General features: G+C 40.5%; 1 protein-coding gene across 1 annotated transcript; it reads left to right on the forward strand.

Moving 5' to 3' along the window:
- Positions 1-88: 88 nt before the first annotated feature.
- Positions 89-12,421, forward strand: sars2 (seryl-tRNA synthetase 2, mitochondrial; the record flags this gene model as incomplete). The annotated part of the gene is made up of 16 exons (XM_083886839.1): positions 89-349; positions 2,732-2,827; positions 3,014-3,043; positions 3,131-3,271; positions 5,081-5,135; positions 5,228-5,291; positions 6,201-6,306; positions 6,435-6,482; positions 6,598-6,706; positions 8,204-8,249; positions 8,342-8,429; positions 9,148-9,260; positions 9,384-9,477; positions 10,339-10,431; positions 10,519-10,584; positions 12,263-12,421. 16 exons carry the CDS (start codon positions 89-91, stop codon positions 12,419-12,421), a joined length of 1,569 nt encoding a protein of 522 aa, XP_083742965.1.
- Positions 12,422-19,177: the final 6,756 nt, after the last annotated feature.

Raw genomic sequence — 19,177 nt, forward strand, 5'->3', positions numbered from 1 at the left:
GTGGTGTACGATTGTCAAAGAGTCCGCACTTCTTAAGAGTCGAATTATTCCTACACCACGCAAATGCAGCATGAACCACAAGACAAACATGGCGACGCTCATAGGCATGGTTGTGACTGTGAGAAACACCGGTCACTTAATGTTGAAGCCACCGTGGAGGAGCAGCGTGTTGGTCAAACTGCAGCGCTGCTGTCACGGAGTCCGGAGCAGTTTGTATGAACATGTCCGTGAAGGCTACAGTGACAAACCCGAGCTGGACATGAGAGCGGTGTGTGAGCACACTGACAAAGTCGTAGCTAATGTGGAGAACAGGAAGGGGGACCTGTGCGCAGACGATGTCAACAAGATTGTAAGTGTGTGTGTACATTGTAAGTTTGTTACCTCTTGACATTATTTTTTTTTATTTTGGCATAAACATTGACCTTGTTAGGACCAACTAGTTAACGCATTGTTAAGGCTGTTAAAATTAATGGAAGAATGAATAGGTATTCAAAACGGCAGCAGCACCGAGATCCTCCCAGTGGCATTGGCAGGTAGTGGCACCTCACTGGCAGTCCGTGACAGCCTGTGGCAACTTCTGGCCTTTCCGTGGCATTTACTGACACCTGCTTGGTGTTCAGAGACGCCTCCCTTGACTCGCTGCCAATAAAGGCGGGGGCCACATTTGTTGTTACGACAGTCACTTCCTCCATGGATCATGATGAATACAAAATAAAAGTATTTGGGAAAAATCAACTATTTGTTTACTTATTTCAATGTACAAAGTTTTGCATGATTTCTCTGTGTTTTGTACTTCTTAATATTATCTAAATATACATTAATATCTGTTCCATAGTGTAAATGTGAATGTAAAATAGTGTGCATATTGTACAATTCTAATTCTTATATTTAATATTTCCCTGTGTTTATATTATTCTTATCCTTACGCAGTGACAGAGTGACAATGGACACTATGGCATTCTCTGGCACTCTGTGGCAGGCTCTGGCACTCTGTCTGGCAGTGTATGTCAGTGTCCATTGTCACTCTGTCACTGCTTAAGGTAACAAATGATAGGAATAATATAAACACAGGGAAATATTAAATATAAGAATAAGAATAGTACAATATGTACACTATTTAAAGGTACAATATGTAGTATTTATGTGTTTATATAACCCAAAATCCACTTTTTTATACATATTATGTGCTCCTGCATTGTCTAGTCGCTGTATAATAGTTTTTGTTTCATTTTCGTAGTGTTTCAAAAAGTCATGTAAAATAACATGACCGCGGACCGCGGTTGCATAGCCACTGTTAGCAGCGAGACGCCATGTTTCTACCGGAGCCTGTAAGGACAAATACGAGAGAACAAAACAAGCGTCTCTTTACTTGTAGCGTAAGTCCCGCCTCCTCTCTCTCCGCTTCGTAAGCTACGGCCACGGTAGCTCGCCCTCTCCCTCGCCTCACGAACCTCATCTGCTGACACGGAGAAAGACGACGAGGACGACATTTGACCAGCTGCGGATACCGTAGCACTCAGGGAAGGGAGGGGGTGAGCAGAGGAGCAGTTCTTTGTTGTAAATTTCAGCCTCTCCTCTAGATGGCACTATAAACTACTTATTTCCCCTTTAACATTCACATTTAAGCTATGGAACAGATATTAATGTATATTTAGATAATATTAAGAAGTACAAAACATAGGGAAATCATGCAAAACTTTATACACTAAAATAAGTAAACAAATAGTTGATTTTTCCCTAATACTTTTATTTTGTATTCATCATGATCCATGGAGGAAGTGACTGTTGTAACAACAAATGTGGCCCCGCCTTTATTGTCAGCGAGTCAAGGGAGGCGTCTCTAAACACCAAGCAGGTGTCAGTAAATGCCACGGAAAGGCCAGAAGTTGTCATAGGCTGTCACGGACTGCCAGTGAGGTGCCACTACCTGCCAATGCCACATTTGTTACCTCTTCAGGACTGTTTCTGGCATAAACCTTCTCATGACCAGTAGTCATCATGGAGACCACAACCTGAACTTCTTAATTTATTAATTTCTGTATGTAACATTTAACGATTGTAATTAGTTTACAGCTAGGGGCAAAACACAACAACATTCCAGAAAACACAACAACATTTTACATTACGAAACACGACATTACAGAAAACGCAGATTTAGTTGAGAGACGAAACCATGGACAAAATAAGATGAGACACATACACACAGTTGTCACTTGGCACAAACATACAATTGTTAGCTGAATTTTCTTTTCTGATATTACACATTTCTGTACTTGTACTTGAGTAAATTTTAGCAAGGGGTATCTCTACTTTTACTCAAGTAATGAAGCTGTGTACTCTGTCCGCCTTTGAACATTTTACGTTACAAAACACAAAATTTCACAAAACACATTACAGAAAGCATAACAACATTTCACTGAACACAACAACATTACAGAAAACACAACATCATTTTACATTACAAAACACAACATTACAGAAAACACAACAACATTTAACTAAACTCAACATTTCCCAAAACACAACCTTACAGAAAACACATTTCCCAAAACACAGCAACATTACAGAAAACACAACAACATTTCACAAAACACATTACAGAAAATACAATATTTTATATTGCAAAACACGACATTACAGAAAACGCAACAGATCAAATAATAATGTCCATTGTCATGTATTTTTGAATGTATTTTTTTTAAACTAAATGTCCCGTGTGTCTACACTATAGGTATGTGTGTGGCAGGAACTTCAGGCACTGAGGACAGAAATCTCTGAGTTGGAGAACCTGAAGAAACGCATCAGTGACTCAGTCAGAACACTAGTGGTCAGTAAAGGTTCTTACATCAGTGCTGTTCACCACCTTACGTTTTCTACAATATGCTTTTTGTGTCGGTTGTTTTTAATGTTAATTGATGAAGATTGAGTTTTTTTAAATGTTTTCTAAATCATCCTCATAAATCTCCATCTTCTTGCTTTAGGTTTGTTTAATCGTTTTCTCATTTCCTCACAGAACAACTATGACAAGAAAACTCTGGCCAATGTAAGTTCCAGCTGCAGATTTCCATGCCAGCAAATCTCTAATGTCAGTGGTAAATTACATTCACCTGGTTCCTTGTTTGTCCTACAGCTCTCAGAGTACACCCGTGCTCTACAGGAGGGTCGAGAGATCCGCAACAGGCTCAATCAGCTCTGTGCTAAAGAGACTGAGCTGGATCAGGAGCATTACATTCAAGCACTGAGGCTGCCAAACACCACACACCCTGATGTGGTTAGTACACTTTTCTTACACTCTGTCCAAAGCATGTGTGCTGTGAAGCAAGTCTGTTAGTTGAAGTGATACTTGAGGTTTTTTGAAATGTGGCTGTCTGAGGTTCTTAGACATATTCAGTGCTCACTGTGCTGTGTGCACCCACTGCTGTACCCCCCTGCACCAGAAACAAGCCTGAGATACGGAGGCAAACTGCCACTGAAGACATGGCTATGTGAAGTTTTAGTCCCTTAACAAAAGGCTTACATTAAAATATTCACCTTCTTAAATCCACAAAGTCTTAACAATATGTTAGCTGCAAGTAGTTGGCTAAACATATTATAGTTTTTGAATTTTTGAACCTGAAGTTGTATGGCACAGACCCCAGGAGTCGAGTTGATGCAACGTTGTTAAATCATTTGATGAGGCTCCCGTTCGGAGATCTTACCCTGGTTCAGATCAGATTGTGCTATCTGTTTGGCATCGGTTTTAGAGAGAGTGACTCTCTGATTCTTCAGGGGTCCATGTAGAAGACGCTAGATATCGCTAGAATAATTCCTATCTTTAGCAATTTCACACACGGGTGAAAAAAGTGTTGAATCTTAAAATACAGAGAGGAGAAAACAACAGCGGATGCAATAGGTTTTAACAAGCTAAGGTTTATCAGTTGGTGTCTATCTTTGTTAGCTTTTCATTTAGTTAGCTATATAGTCATAAAATAAAACTACACACTAAGTGGTACATGGATCCCAGTTCAAGTACATTACGTTGCAGTAATGTTAATTTAAGTAAACAAGCATACAACACATACACTTACCTGTTCAAATCCCAGGCACAGCGCCATCATGATGCCAAAATGATGTCTCATGCTCCCTGAACCACTCTTTCACAATTTGAGCCCTGGCATTATCATCTTGGAATATGCCCGAGCCATCCGGGAAGAAAAAAAATCCATTAATGGAATAATCTGGTCATTTAGTATATTCAGGTAGTCAGATGACCTCATTCTTTGGGAACATTTGCTGAACCTAGACCTGTCCAACTGCAGCAACCCTAGAGGGATAATTTGGTTTTCCACTACAAGATAGTACCTACTCAATGTGGGCGGCGTGACCGTCATCACTGCATGGCTGCGCAGAAGTGCTGTGACTAGTGACATGTAAAGCAGTTGTTTCAGTGAATCAGTGAATTAAAATGTTTTTTCAGTACTTCCTCCGTGACCGGAGCAAAGACTCCATCTGACACAGTCCCTGGGCTGAAATACAGTCTAGTTTCTTTCTCTAAGCACAAGTGTGATGGTTGATGATTGGCTGGCAAGTTTTCTATCCTCTATGCATTGTAACACCAATGTGAGGAGCAAAACTGCTTGAAAGGACTTAAAATGTGTCTTGAGGCACTGTGCCACAGTTTTGGCTTCACTGGTGAGGTTATCCTGGATCACACCAAGCAAATGCTTTGCCACTGAGCCTCTATCTTTACACTCCATTGTGTGTCAGACAAGCTGTATAGAGAACAACCCAACCCACCCTAAATCTGTCCCTCTGCTCGGGGGCAGGCAGCCCCTCCTGCATCACTCTCATCTATTTAACCGCTATATCCTCCTCCTCTCTGTCACTGCGATTGTCACCCAAGCAAAACGCCTCAGCTCACTCTCCTGCTCTGCTGTCACCTATAGATCGTGGATGGGCCTCTCTCTTCTCTGTGCTCTGTCAGAGAGAATGTGCTGTGTCATTTATACAAGCTAACATAACCCATGTGTCAGTACCTCACTCACAACACTTCAAAAAAAACTTTAATTATCCCTTTTAAAATGTATTTTTCTTTTATTAGCCAGTTGGAGATGAGAGCCAGGCAAGGGTGGTGGAACTGGTGGGACAGAAACCAGGTGATTGACGTGATCTGTGCTGTGGTGGATCTTTGGATGAAATGGTTTCATGACACATTTTACATTTAAAAACCTCTCACTGTTTGTTGTAGAGTTTGACTTCAAGCCCAGGGGCCATGTACAGCTGGGGGAGGAGCTGGGTCTCATCAGGCAGAGGTGAGGATGACTGTAGTTATTGGTGGCAGCATAGGAATACAACGATACTGATACTAATATAGATTGAGTCTAATGCTGCCAAGGATTTGCCACTAAATATTAATAATAATTAATAATTAATAGATAGAACGGTCTTCTTGAAAACATTAGCTTGTTTTTATGGTCAAAAACCTCCATAGTTTCTGCAGAACGAGCAGGTCTACTACTCCTCTCACTCAGCCTCTGCTCAGCTTGACGGGTTTTTGTCTTGTGATTATTTGGGTAGAAGTCGTCATCAGGTCCTGTTTTGTTTGCCGGCTACGCTAGGAGCAACTCCTTGGCAAAAGATTATGGGTCCTTTTAAAAACTTTTAAAAAATATTTCTCAGCATTTGTACAAAGTTAATTCTTTATTTTTGTTATAACAATAAGTTGGCTGCTCTTATATGTTATATGTATACTTATAGTGTAATTGTTTTGCACAATAAAATGTGTGGTCACTATTAAATGTAACTGCTGCTGTATTAATACAATGAGTGTGACAATGAGTTGAGAACCTGTTTAACAAGCAAGCCTCCACTCATGAAGTCTGGTAATGAAGCATCATTGTGAGTGGATGTTTGTTTGTTATTAACCAGTTGTGGTATAAAGTAAAAAACAACAACATTATTATGGACAGTGTGAACTTAACAAATTCAACAGTCAACGTGAGACAAATACAATTTTTCAACTTTTTTTTTTGCTGTAATTGTACTATTAAGTACTTGGTATCGGCAAGTACTTAATAGTTAATAGTTAATTTAAGTAATTGTACTTGGTCAGAAAAAAGTTGTCGGTACATCCTTAGTGTGAGGTACTCTTCCCCTTGTGGTACTATTTGTTTTTGCAAATGATATGTTTCAGTATAGTTTGTTTCTATTGTCTCCGGCAGGCATTTAGCTCATGTCTCAGGTCACAGGTCATACTATTTGAGGGGAGCAGGAGCCAGACTTCAGACTGCTCTCCAAAACTTCGCCCTCGATACACTGCAGCGACGGGTAAGCTCATGTCTAGAAAATTTGGAAATAAAGTTTGGCTGTCAATGTATTTTGTAAACAAAATACATTACATTACAAAATACATTACAATACAAAATGGCAAGTCTTGTGTGTTGCTTTGACTGCAGGGCTTCATTCCCATGGTTGTTCCTGACATGCTGAAGGGGGCAGTGTTTGTGAGTAGAACAACTCAAACACAGAATTTTAATTTGTGCAAAACAAAAACGTATCTTCAAGCTACAAACAGTCCCATCATGCCTTCTCCTTGCTTGGATTTGTGATTTTGTCCAGGAGGGTTGTGGGATGCAGCCGAACGCGCACCGTTCACAGGTCTACTCCCTGGACCCTGCTCGGTTCCCAGACCTCAATCTGGCTGGGACTGGGGAGGTTGGGATAGCAGGTGAATATCAATTGTTTACCACTGTCATGATTCCTGTGCTGCGATTGCAATGCGGTTTTCATTTATTTGTAACAATACAGAACCAATATGGTTGTCTATTATTAGTACTAATGAGTAGTTTATGTGCTGTGATATTACATTTTGTAAAACAAATGTATGCAAACTTCATTTTCTAGTTTTTATGTAGTGGCTAAAATCTGTTTTCCATGTATCCCCACCAGGCAGCTATGTTTCATTGAGAGCATGTGTCTGTGCCTTATAAACACTAACCTCCAAACTGGAACTATCCCTTAAATTTTGGTTGTGTCCCACTCTTTTTAAAGCTCCCATAGAGTGATCCTGTCGCACATAGTTATGGAGGTCTACTTACATACATTAACTTGTTTTTATGGTCAAAAACCTCCGAGTTGCTGCAAACGAATAGTAATCTCTCCTCACTGAAGCTCTCGTCAGCCGTGCTGTTATCAGATTGAAATCTTACACCCAGAAGACAGACTGTCAACGAGAGCTTCCCCAACTGTGTTGTGATTGGCCAATACCTGGAAGTTACGTAATTGGCACGTCAGCTCTCAGAAGCGCAGCTCCCCCCTCTGGAACGGTGGATGCACTGCTACTCATTATCAAACATTTTTTTTAACAATGTTTCAAAATGGCTTCGTCACGACTCCCCGCCGCAGTCCCTTTTACGACTTTGACCTGGAGTCAGACCCAGAGTCAGAAGACACTTTCGCAAGTGAAACACCTCCACAACGGACGTTCTTCTTCTTCTTCTTCTTCTGCGGTTCAATGTACACAACCGGACTAGTGCCCGGAGCAGGAGGATCTGCTATTCAGGAGACAGGATTCTTACGTCACAATACCAGGCTTTTTCAGAGCCTGAGAATACTGGTCAAACACCAGCTACTGCCCTCAAATTTTGCCATTGGCTTTCTTGGTCCATGCTTTCTTGGACCATTACTGGTACACTCTTTCTTTCCCTCTTGTCAAATGAGCACTTGTTGGCGTGTTGCTCCAGACTCCTCCATCTTTTAGTCAGCTCAGCTCTTCTTGGCAATTTTCTTGCCCGCTTCTTGGCATTTTTCAAAATCAGGCCATTGGGTGGAAAGGGGGATTTAGTTACCCTTTCATGTGTCTTTAGCTGAAAATAAGTAGTTTATATAATAAGGGTTCTTTGATTGCCTTTTCATTCTTTACCTATAATATTGTATATGTAATATTTTTTTCATGAAAGACTATCATGCCTATTTAATGTTTCTCCTGTTTTAAATGATAAACGTTCTTATACTGAAAAAGAGACTATGTAAAACGAGTCACTATTTAAACGTGTGCTGTTATGCTTTTCCAAAAACCACCAAAAGACCTGATGAATAGATTAGTTATTTGAATAAATAATGTTTTGAGTAAAATGAGAACAGGCGTGCTGCAGCAACTGGAAACGAGAACCTGAGACATCCATTTGTAGGAAGACGTAACCTGATAACTGTGTCTCTTCCTCAGGCTATTTCATGGATCATGCGGTAAACTGGAAGGACCTGCCCGTCAGGTGAGGGCCACCTGTCAATCAAAGTTTGCAGCAGATAGTGTATTAATTAAATTGCAGCTGAGGTAATCTGGCACTTGTCCCTGTCCCTGCAGGACTGTGTGCAGTAGCACCTGCTACAGAGCAGAGACAGACACGGGCAGAGAAGCATGGGGCCTCTACAGAGTTCATCACTTCAACAAGGTCCAAAAGATACAAGCACACTCTGTCTCAAACAAATACATGAACATAATGTAATGTATGTCGACAAACTGGGGTATATATATATATATGCATATATACAGTGGATTTTCATGATTTTCCTTTATAAATTATTGGTTGTTTGAATAAGAACTTTCAGTTAAATATATCATATAGGAGACAAACACTGTGATATTTGAGAAGTGAAATGCCCCTTGTTTTGCCCAAATAACTCTATTTTAGTTTCATCAGTTCACAGCACCTTATTCCAAATGTGCTTTATCATACCTCAAGCAACTCTGTTTGTGGCAGGTTACTCCTGGCTGGTTATTACTCTTCCATACAGCATCTCCTTGTGTAAAGTGTGCCATGTTGCCACTCTTCAGAGAAGATGCAAAGAGGAGAAACACTTACAATTGGCCTCCTTAAATACATTTTCTCATGATTGGATTCACCTGTGTATGGAGGTCAAGGGTCACTGAGGTTACCAAACCAATTTTGAGTTCCAATAGTTAGTGCTAAATGTATTGAAATCAGTAAAATAACAAGGGTGCCCAAATTTGTGCACAGGCCTAATTTTGTTTAAATAATTCTTGCACACTTTCTGTAAATCATATCAACTTTATTTCGCTTCTCACATATCACTGCGTTTGTCTCCTCTATGATATGATAAAAACAAGGAATGACTATACATATGCTAATGAACTGGGTGTGTGTTCAGGTAGAGATGTTTGGAGTGACTGCAGATGAGACGGGAGAGGAGAGCTCTCAGCTGCTCGACGAGTTTGTCTCTTTGCAGAAAGAGATGTTTTCCGCTCTGGAGCTGCACTACAGGTCACAACACACACACACAGTCACCTACATACATCTATTTGGTCTTACAAAACGTTTTAAATATTAGTTTTCATTATATAAGTTTTATTCTGAGCTATAGTTTGTATATGTGTTTTCCTTTAGAGTGCTGGACATGCCCACACAGGAACTGGGTCCTCCTGCTCACAGGAAGTATGACATTGAAGCCTGGATGCCAGGGAGGAACAGCTTTGGAGAGGTCAGCCCCATCACATCACTGCTGTCTACTGTACTGTAGCTTACTCTACATTACATGCACGTTACCTGTGTAGAAAATACACGTGATCAGATCATTATTTGATCAAATGAACCACATTAAAGACAGAAAGTTTTGACTAGCAGATCATCTTAGTATGTGGAATGTACCCAAGTGATTTTTAAAACAAACATGTGGATAATGTATTACATTTCCTGCCAAAAAGCCCTCCTAAATGTTACAAAACAGACCTTGAAGTTCACTTTTTTTCCCCTTCACTCACACAGACACTCACACAAACACATTAACTGTGGATGTACAGTATCTGTCAGGCCATTTAAAAGGCAGCCCATGGCCAAGAGGACAGGAATTGGGGCTCATAACTGGAAGGTCGCTGGTTTAATCCCGGGACAGGCCAAGAGCTGAGGTGCCCCCCTGAGCAAGGCACTCATGCGTCTGGCTTGTCTGTGTTCACTACTGGTGTGTAATAAGGATGGGTTAAATGCAGAGGACAAATTCACTGTCACCAATTGGTGTGGTTGCAAAAATTCCTAATTCTAAAACACACATATTATATTTGTGACACATAAATATCAATCTTTGATGGTGATGATTGATAATAATGTTTGTATTTGTAAAATGTTTGTTTAAAATGTACGTTTGAAAAAAATCACAATTGTGATTTAAAAACTAGAAACTGTAGTCATAAGAAAATCAGAAAAAAAAGGCACTTTAAATCAGACGTCACAGTTTAATAGACAGCTCTCTCTCTGTCTCGCTCTCTCAATATGTAGTTACAAGAAGGGCATTTAATCCCAGCAATCAAAAAGGCTGACAATGCGTTGTCACATCTCTCCAAGTTAGGTTTCCAGTGGGTCCAACTGTACAGACTACCAGAGCAGACGCCTCAACATCCTATATGAGCGAGAGGATGGCAGCCTGCAGTACGCTCACACAGTAAGACCTCAGATGTAACTTCACTGCCAATTTAGCTCTGCTGCAGTTTATTTTTATAATGTGTTTGTGTGTCGTTTTCACTTCTAGGTAAATGCTACAGCATGTGCCATCCCACGAATGATCATCGCCATCCTGGAGTCTCATCAGACCAAAGTAAGACACTAACACTGAGGGACATTCATCTTTAGGCTGTAGTATTTTTGTCTGTATAGCAGCAAAAAACAGCAAATCTAAATTTTTCGTTTAAGAGGGAGGGGAATGTCCTGATAAATAAAAAATTCTAGAGAAAGTGAAAAAGATTAGCCTGGGTGAACCCAAAACCGCTGTTTTACAAATCAGCTGTTGCTTCCATTGTAAGTAACTTGCTCCACAGAGCTCCTCCGGGCAAAAGACGTTTATCGTATTTCAGAAACTACCCATAAACTTGTTTGAGATATATATTTATAATCAAACTTAAAATATTTCACTGTGTATGGCAAAGAAATGCCAGCAAAGAAGACAGCAAAATCACTTCCCCAGAAAAATAGCAACCAGCTAACTTACGACGAGGCAGCTGCTAACGATGGCGACGTAGCTGGAGCTAACCTTGTAACTTCATTAGAGGCAGAAACTACGGCTAAAGTGGCGGCTAACGTGGAGGAGAAGCTATGACTGTTCTCAAATAAACTGGACATCATTGCGGCAAAACTAGAGAATGACTTGGAACGTAATGAGAAGCAGAAGACCGCATTTCCAATGCTGAATATATTATTGCTGATTTGGAAAAAGCGAGTAAATTAACCTCACTCATCGCTTGGATGAGCAGGAGGTGAGATCCCGGAGGGATAATATCAGGATCTTCGCTGTTAATGAAGGTACTGAAGGCAATAATGCATGATATTTTTCGAAACCTGGCTGCCAAAACTCCCCCACTTGGAAACCAAGAATGGCAGAATCCGGCTGAACAAATGTTATTGACGTATTGGGCTTCCCAAATCTGGGATGCCCCCAGTGGTCATCATGAAGCTCCATTATCCGGTGGACAAGATGAAGATATTAGCACTCACCGCAAAGCAGCCCAGTTATGGAGGAGCAAAGATCACCATCCGTCAAGACGTCCTGCTAAATGTCCTACAGCAATGGAGTCAGATGGCTGTACCACACACACCTTTTCTATGTAAGGTACTGGTTATACATAAGATGACTTTATTTTGTTTGTTTGAATCAGGAGAGAGTGGGTGTTACCATAAGCACTCACAATGCGTTGTTTCCTTTGAGCTCAAAGAGACCCTTTGTTTTGTATTGGTATAAAGAATGTTCATGCTATGGCATGTTTGTTTCAGCTGTCTGTGTTGAGAGGTGAGTATTTGTTCCTTGTACCTTGCGCTGTTCCTTTGTCACTTCACGGAGTGGGAGTGAAGTATTGTTTTTAGTAGCTCTGTGTGTCTGTCCGTCTCTTTCTAATTTGATTGGATGTTTTGCCGACAGCTCATACATGCACAGACGCTCTCCTATACACCATGAAAGATACAGAATGTTCCTTTATAACATAATTTTTTAATATTTGGGTTTTGGGAAAAGTAGCAAGTCTTTTCAAGTCAAAAGGCTCAAGTCACAGAGAAGTCGCAAGTCACTGATGTTAAAATCAAAGTCTAGTTGCAAAGTTGAGTCTAAAATCATCAAAGTCAGACTCGAGTCCCAGTCATGTGACTCGAGTCCAGACCTCAATTTCCAACACTCTGCCAAAAATAGAACATCTTCACAGAGGAGTTTGGTATGAACATTTGGTTTTATAATTTTCACATGAACAATAACTTGGACCATTATTTTTCCCTTCTGTCTTTGTCTTCAGGATGGGACAGTGTGTGTCCCAAAAGCTCTGCAGCCGTATTTAGGTCTGAAAGTGATCAAGAAGCCGTCACACACTGCACTGAAATACATTGGACCCAACCAGCACAGTCGACCGACCAGACCAGACCAGACCAAAGAGCAGATGACACTGATGCTCTGATCAGTGGACATCAAACGCCTACAAACACCACAGGGTTTATGGACGTTTAATCAGAAGTTTACAGATTGTTTATCATCAATACTGTTCTTCAGAGGAAGTGAATGCAATCTCCAAACTCCTACAAACTCCTCAACCAAGCCAGGAAATGTGTTTTCCAAATGACTCTGATGGCTCATAGTCATTCACACTCTAAGGTCCAATTTTTTTTCCCCATTGCTTGACATTTTGTTAAAAATGCAAAATCATGATCTCCGTAGTAACCGCACTCCAGCCTCCAATGTATCCCTCTGTCAGCTTGTTTATCTCTAGTCTGGGCTACTTTCTCTTGCTTTTGATAATTGATGGATGTGAGTTTTAACAGGATTGACAGAAGCTGAGGTGGCCAGTACTTCAGTTACTTCAGTTAAAATATGTAATTATGGTCATTGACACAGTCTTATTAGGGTAGAACATGTCGTTGTGCTACAGTTTCCATTTAAACCCAAGATTGCATTTGGAAGAATACATTTGAAATGGAAATTATTCCTGCATGTTAGAGCTGTTGGCATACTTGCAGAAATTGCAGAAATGTTCATTCATAAAAGCAGTTTCAGAGTTTTGAGGGCCCCAAAACTTCCAGGTTTGTACATATGCAAACAATGTCACTGTATACAATGTTTCTGACCTCTGTAGGTGCAGACAGGCATGAGCTCAAACAATATATTATAACATTTTTTGGTCAGGATAATCATGACTGGCTGCCAGTGGGGACACAACGAAAAAGGTTTTAACCAGTTAAGAAAAGGCTGACCAAGTAAAATATACACTTAAGTCACTTAAGTTAAGTCGAGTGAATATATTAATATATGTCAAATATACACTTAAGTCTATGATATCATAAGAATATCTACTGGTGTTGAACTTTGTAAACTACTCACTCCTTGTGCAGAAGTCCACCGGGAAAATCAGCAATGTTAGAACATCACAACATCATAGGAGTCCACTGCTGCCTCCATTAAGTTCAATTATATGTTGTTGTGACTGTAGGGTTTGAAGTTGTCCGGCAGCTTCTGTGTCCCTGTGGGTCAAAAATAATGATGTATTTGTCTGGACCTTGCTGCAACGGTTTACACACTTCCGTTTCCAGTACAAAAAAATAGACTCTCTTCGGGGGACAAAGAGGAAAAACATATTTGTCATGTATCTTAGACAGAGGCAGGTGTAGATAGGGTTCCTGTAGATCAGGGGTGTCAAACTCATTTTCACTGAGGGCCACATCAGCATAATGGCTACCCTCTAAGGGCCAGATGTAACTGTCATACAGAATAATGTAACAAAATATAATGTAAACTAAAGGTAACTACTCTGTAAACTATTGCTAAATAACTTTCTGTATTTATTACTTAATCAATTTCACTCATCGCATGATACATATACAATGATAAACTGCGATCTAGTGTCGGTGCCGCCTCTTTGTGGGTAATTAATCACTTGCGGGCCACATAAAATCTGCCTCGAGTTTGACACGTGCTGTAGATGATATGAAACTGATGTAGAATTGTGTCGAGTTACCATGGTTACTGTTAGTGACTGCGATTCTCATTTATTTATTATTTTCTGTGTTGTGGGTCGATGCAAGTTTTCCAAGGGCTGACTTCATGAAAAATGAGTGAAGGTATTTACAAAATAAGCATCTAACAATTGGTATTGAGATGTTTAATATTGACTGAAAAAATCCTCAGAGAAGTCTGGGAATTTGAGTCTGGAAAAGTATGGAATTTTGAAATGGAAAATGTGTAAAATAGATGTTAGGTGAGCTTTTTGTGAAGTGGCTTGACTGAACATCAGTGTCTCGAGCTGACAGAGGGTAATATGCTTATCACTTGTCACTTCTGCCGACATTTTCAATAAATTCCTGCATAATAACCAGAACAATAACTGATCCCAACGCCCAATTAGACTAAAGCCTGAAATCCAAAAGTGGCTTCACACACACATTAAAATGTTATAATTTACATCATGGGGACTTGATTTTTATAGTATTTTGATTAATAAATAAAATGAGATTCTGCTTCATTAATCCTGGTATTTGGTCAGTGTTTCTCTCTCTCTCTCTCTCCGTCTGTCTCTCTCTCCTCGGCTCCTCCTCCTCCCCTGGTGTGTGTGTGTGTGGTTTGTGTTTGTGACTCCTGAGCGTGTGTGTGTGTGTGTGTGTGTGTGTGGGAAGAGTCTCCAGTCCGTTATTTCAAGGTTATCTCCTGCAGGAGTCTCCCTCTCCAGATCCTATGGGATTTTTGATAATAACCGCACTGTTCCTGTGGGCTGCAGTCGGAGGTAGGCATTCACCATCACCACCATGTCATTTAGACATGAACACATGAGAGAGCCACTGTAAACGCGTGTCTGTGTGTATTTGGGTCGCTCAGCATCTCTCAGCAGGATTCACTACAGATACGTGTGCTCCACACACACACACAAGTGCTTCCACTGTCGCCATGTTATTTGTTATTATACCGACACCACACAGACGCTGCTTTAATAGATGGACGAAAATGTTTGTATTTAAATAGCAGATGAGAGGTTTAGGTGTGTACGTGTTAACCAGGTGGTTTTAAACTTAATAGGCTAAACAAAAGCGTTGTTACATAATTTGTGAAGAGTCCACCTCTCTGTCTGTCTCTGTCTGCTCCTGCACGTAATATGTGTGTGGAAATAAGAGTGTAGTTTGTAGTGGTTAACCCACATAGCACTGCAGAGTATAAACTGTGTGTGGGTTTAAGTTAATACTCATTAGTATTAGTGTAGTATTAGAACCTGTAGTGATCACTTCAGCTCCATATGAAATAGAATTTGGGGGTCCAGACAAACAGGAACTAGAGGGCTCAACATTAAAGGTGCATTATGTAATAAATCTAAAGCAACTGGCCATAAAATCCTCCTAATATGTCACAGAGACTCAGGAATAATGTTCATATAACAAACTGAACTCACCAACAACAACAGTACAGCCAAAATATTTGCATTAAAAAAAACATTTTGCAGACTGCAAATCATGTTTATGTTTTGAAATCACGTTTTTGGCATGTGGCGCCACCCGTCTACCAATCATTGCAGTCAGTAGAGTCTCAGCTGCCGAGCAACCACGGGTTGCCAGTCACGTCTAATTAATGGCAGCGCTAATCTGTCTGTCTCTCATTAGCCACGGAGCGACAACAAACCACTGGGCTGGACGAAACCAAAATAATGGAAAACAAGGGGGGGTGTTCTCTGAATACACGCTGTTACCCGTGAAACACGGGTGCTCTAAATTAAAACACCCGCATTAGCACTTGGTACTTTCCTCCTAAGGAAATTCACCATAAAATAAATAATAATAATTATTAAAAAATTAGTCGACCAATCAGAATTTTGGTCGAGCCAGAACTTGTCGACCAATTAGTCGACCAGTCGACTTTGACTTTACAGCAGTTAGTGTATTCATATTGAAATCAGTAGAGCTAGAGCCTACCAATGTATATTGTACTGTATATTGTTTTATCTGGATACAGATTGACGTTATGTCGCTGTTCTGGTGGCTAGTTATATGATAGTCAGTAGCCCAGTAGCACTAACCTGTTGAGGCAATGATAGGCTATCAAGGTAAGCTATCAATAACTTTGCTGTTGCAAGCCTGGACAGGGATCTTGCTTAAATTCTTCCAAAAGATGGAGAATCCCCTGTTGTTAGTGGCAGCATATCTTCGACAACATACTCTGCCATGAGTCTCCTCACTTCATGAGGTTCAAGCATCGCAGGACGGGAGAATGTTAGTGTTTGCTGCTTAGTTTTTGTCTCCGCTCTCATCCTCGGTTTGCTTTCTTTTGGTTACTAGCTTAGCGTGGCACCGCGCTAGATGTTTTGTTAACCTGTTCTTCCCTGACCCTCTTTTTGGGGTCCCTGCTCAAAAATGACTAAATATATATGCAGTACATCTCTGCAATTACAAGGTCTATGTGAATTATCAAAATTAAGATAAAACTTGTGAGATTCCACCAGTGTAAGCATCACTGTAGATGCCACTGTGTCAGAGTAATATGCAGATGGAACTCAGCATAAAAGAAGGATTTTTTCCCTCGCCTAAAAAAAAAATTGCATTTTAAAGTAAATATCACCATTAAAATATGCAGTAGGAGCTTAAAAACACATGGAGGTCATGTAACAACATGTGGACATGATGAGAGATGAGATGAGTAAAATGACAGAGGTTTTAGTAAAGAGATGTCTCAGTGTTCTCTCGTTTGGCACAGTTTGGCACAACCTGCCATTTAAGATTTTTAACCCCATATATTGACCAATTGGCTCAAAACTTGATATGTGAGACCCCTTACCACGTAAGACATTACCTGCACACAGGAAGCAGTTCTTCCCAGACAGGAAGTGACCCATAACATTGCCATACACAGAGTCCAGGGCTTACCTGGCCTGCTGGTGGCACCGGCGAGCACCAAGGGTGCGTAGAACCCTATTGAAACTGAAGTAGTTATTATTAGGGTTCAAGCAATGTGAATGGGAATGTGTTTTCCATTAAAACACATTTATTCATCAAAAGAGTTGCAAAATGAATAGAAAATATAGTCAAGACATTGACAAGATTAGAAATATAGAGATTTATATGTTTAAATTTTAATCTTGCCCTACAAACTTTCATTAAAAGGACCAGCAAAACTGTTTTCAGCTGTGCTAACATAATCGCACAAGGGTTTTCTAATCATCCAATAGCCTTCTAATGTGATTAGCAAACACAATGTACCATTAGGACACTGGAGAGATGGTTGCTGGAAATGGGCCTCTATACACCTATGTACATATTCCATAAAAAATTTTTTTTGAATATTTTGCATCTAGACTAGTCGTTTACCACATTAACAATGTATAGAGTGTATTTCTAATTAATTTAATGTTATATTCATTGAAAAAGTGCTTTTCCTTAAAAAAAAATGATGTCATTTCTAAGTGACCCCAAACTTTTGAACTGTAGTGTGTCATCAACATTGTTATTATGCTATAATTAAAATGCAAGAGACAGGAATCAGCGTGAATGAACAATGTTGAGGCTTTATTTTGCTCCTCAAACAAAATGGAAAAAACAATCAAAGTTGACAATGAGCTGGGTCTTTAACGAAAATAACAAAACATAATCTAGCGCTGAGCTTCCAAAATTACTTTGCGAACAGACATGAAACAATGATTTCTCCATGTAGCGTAAACGACGCACTGGCACCGACTGAGGGAAGTGGGGACATTATAAAGGGGAGAGGAAATCAAGGGCAGGTGTGTGTGATTACTAAGGAGCACCAGGTGCTGTGCATGAGGGAATTAGGAGGAGGTGTGTCAAGGTGGATGCAGTGCCAGCGCGACAGGGTGAGTGACTGTTTACCAAAAATAAAAGGGGAAGTGAACCTAACCCAACACCAAAAAGTGACTTAAAACATAAACTAACAAAAAAACTGACTAATCAACAAAAACATTAACAGATCTGCCTCCTCGTGACACTGTGGTGGTTTTGATGGCCAGAAAGATTGCGCTGTGAAGCCTCTACAGCCCACCTCTATTGGCACACACCGGGCACGCCACCCTCGTCTACGGCACTCCTCCACTAAGTTGACGTACTTTCTTTCATTAGCCTCGTCTTTGCACTCCTCCCAGGGGACTGTCAGCTCCAGTAGGAGTGAATTTTCACAATGTCCTCAGGTCGGCCTTCAGCTGCCAGTCCTGTGCGGTTGCAAGGAGTCCCGCTGCCCCCCTTGGCTGGGGCTTAGGCTTCTCATCTGCTCTGAAGAAAGCAATAGCCTGCCTTGCTGGTCGGAAAGACTTGTTCTGGGTGATGCTGGTGAAGATGGTTTCTGCTATCGCCTTCAGCACCAAGTGTAGCGTCCTTCTCCCAGGGCATTTGGGCAACAGTTGAGGATATGCTCTAGCATCCCTCTCCTGAGGCACCAAGCCCTATTGTCCTGATGCCACTGGGCCGACTAGCACACTGTGACGCAAGTGTGATTCAGCCTGCTCCACTGTTTCCTGCGCCCTCCACTTCCTCCCAGTCCTGACTACGATGCCAGCCTGGGAGACTTTCGATTCCCTGTACTGCAGCACCTCTCTCACAGGGGTAACCATAAACTCCTCATTCAGGCTGCTTAATGAGGAGATTCAGTTGGTTGTTCTGACTGAGCGATTGTATAAGTTGCATTCTTATATAGGCTATGGGAAATATTAAGAATTTCTTCTCTACCTGATATAATATCCTTTGAGAGTTGTTTTGTTTCTCTGATTTGTCAGTCTCTAAAGTGATCTTGATTTCGTCAGCCAAATTCTTGGAAGTATGCACTGAGCCCAATACCAATCCAAATTTTAAACCTTGTGTCATAATTATTGGGTGAAAATTCGGGATCATAATTCTATCTCTTTTCTCAGTTGGCAACTTTTAAGAAATTATTAATTATTTTCTTCTTGATCTATAGTTTGGTATATACCATCCAACTAGTGGCAGGATTTGAGCTGCTCTGTAGTAGTTTCTTAGACAAACTTAAAAAAAACTTTTTATTACTATTAAATAATAGTAATAAATATATTCATCACTTGCAGAGCTCACTGGTAAACCTCTAAGGCCACATTTGATTAGACTGTAAATTGGAACTAATTTTTTCTACATATAAAGATTACCATGAAGGGTTAAATTGAGCATTCAGATTAGTGTAGCCTATATGGAGAACCAGTTTGAGACACAGAAGGTTAGGCTCTATT

The sequence above is a fragment of the Microchirus variegatus genome (genome assembly GCF_963457635.1).
Source record: "Microchirus variegatus genome assembly, chromosome: 3".
NCBI lineage: Eukaryota > Metazoa > Chordata > Actinopteri > Pleuronectiformes > Soleidae > Microchirus > Microchirus variegatus.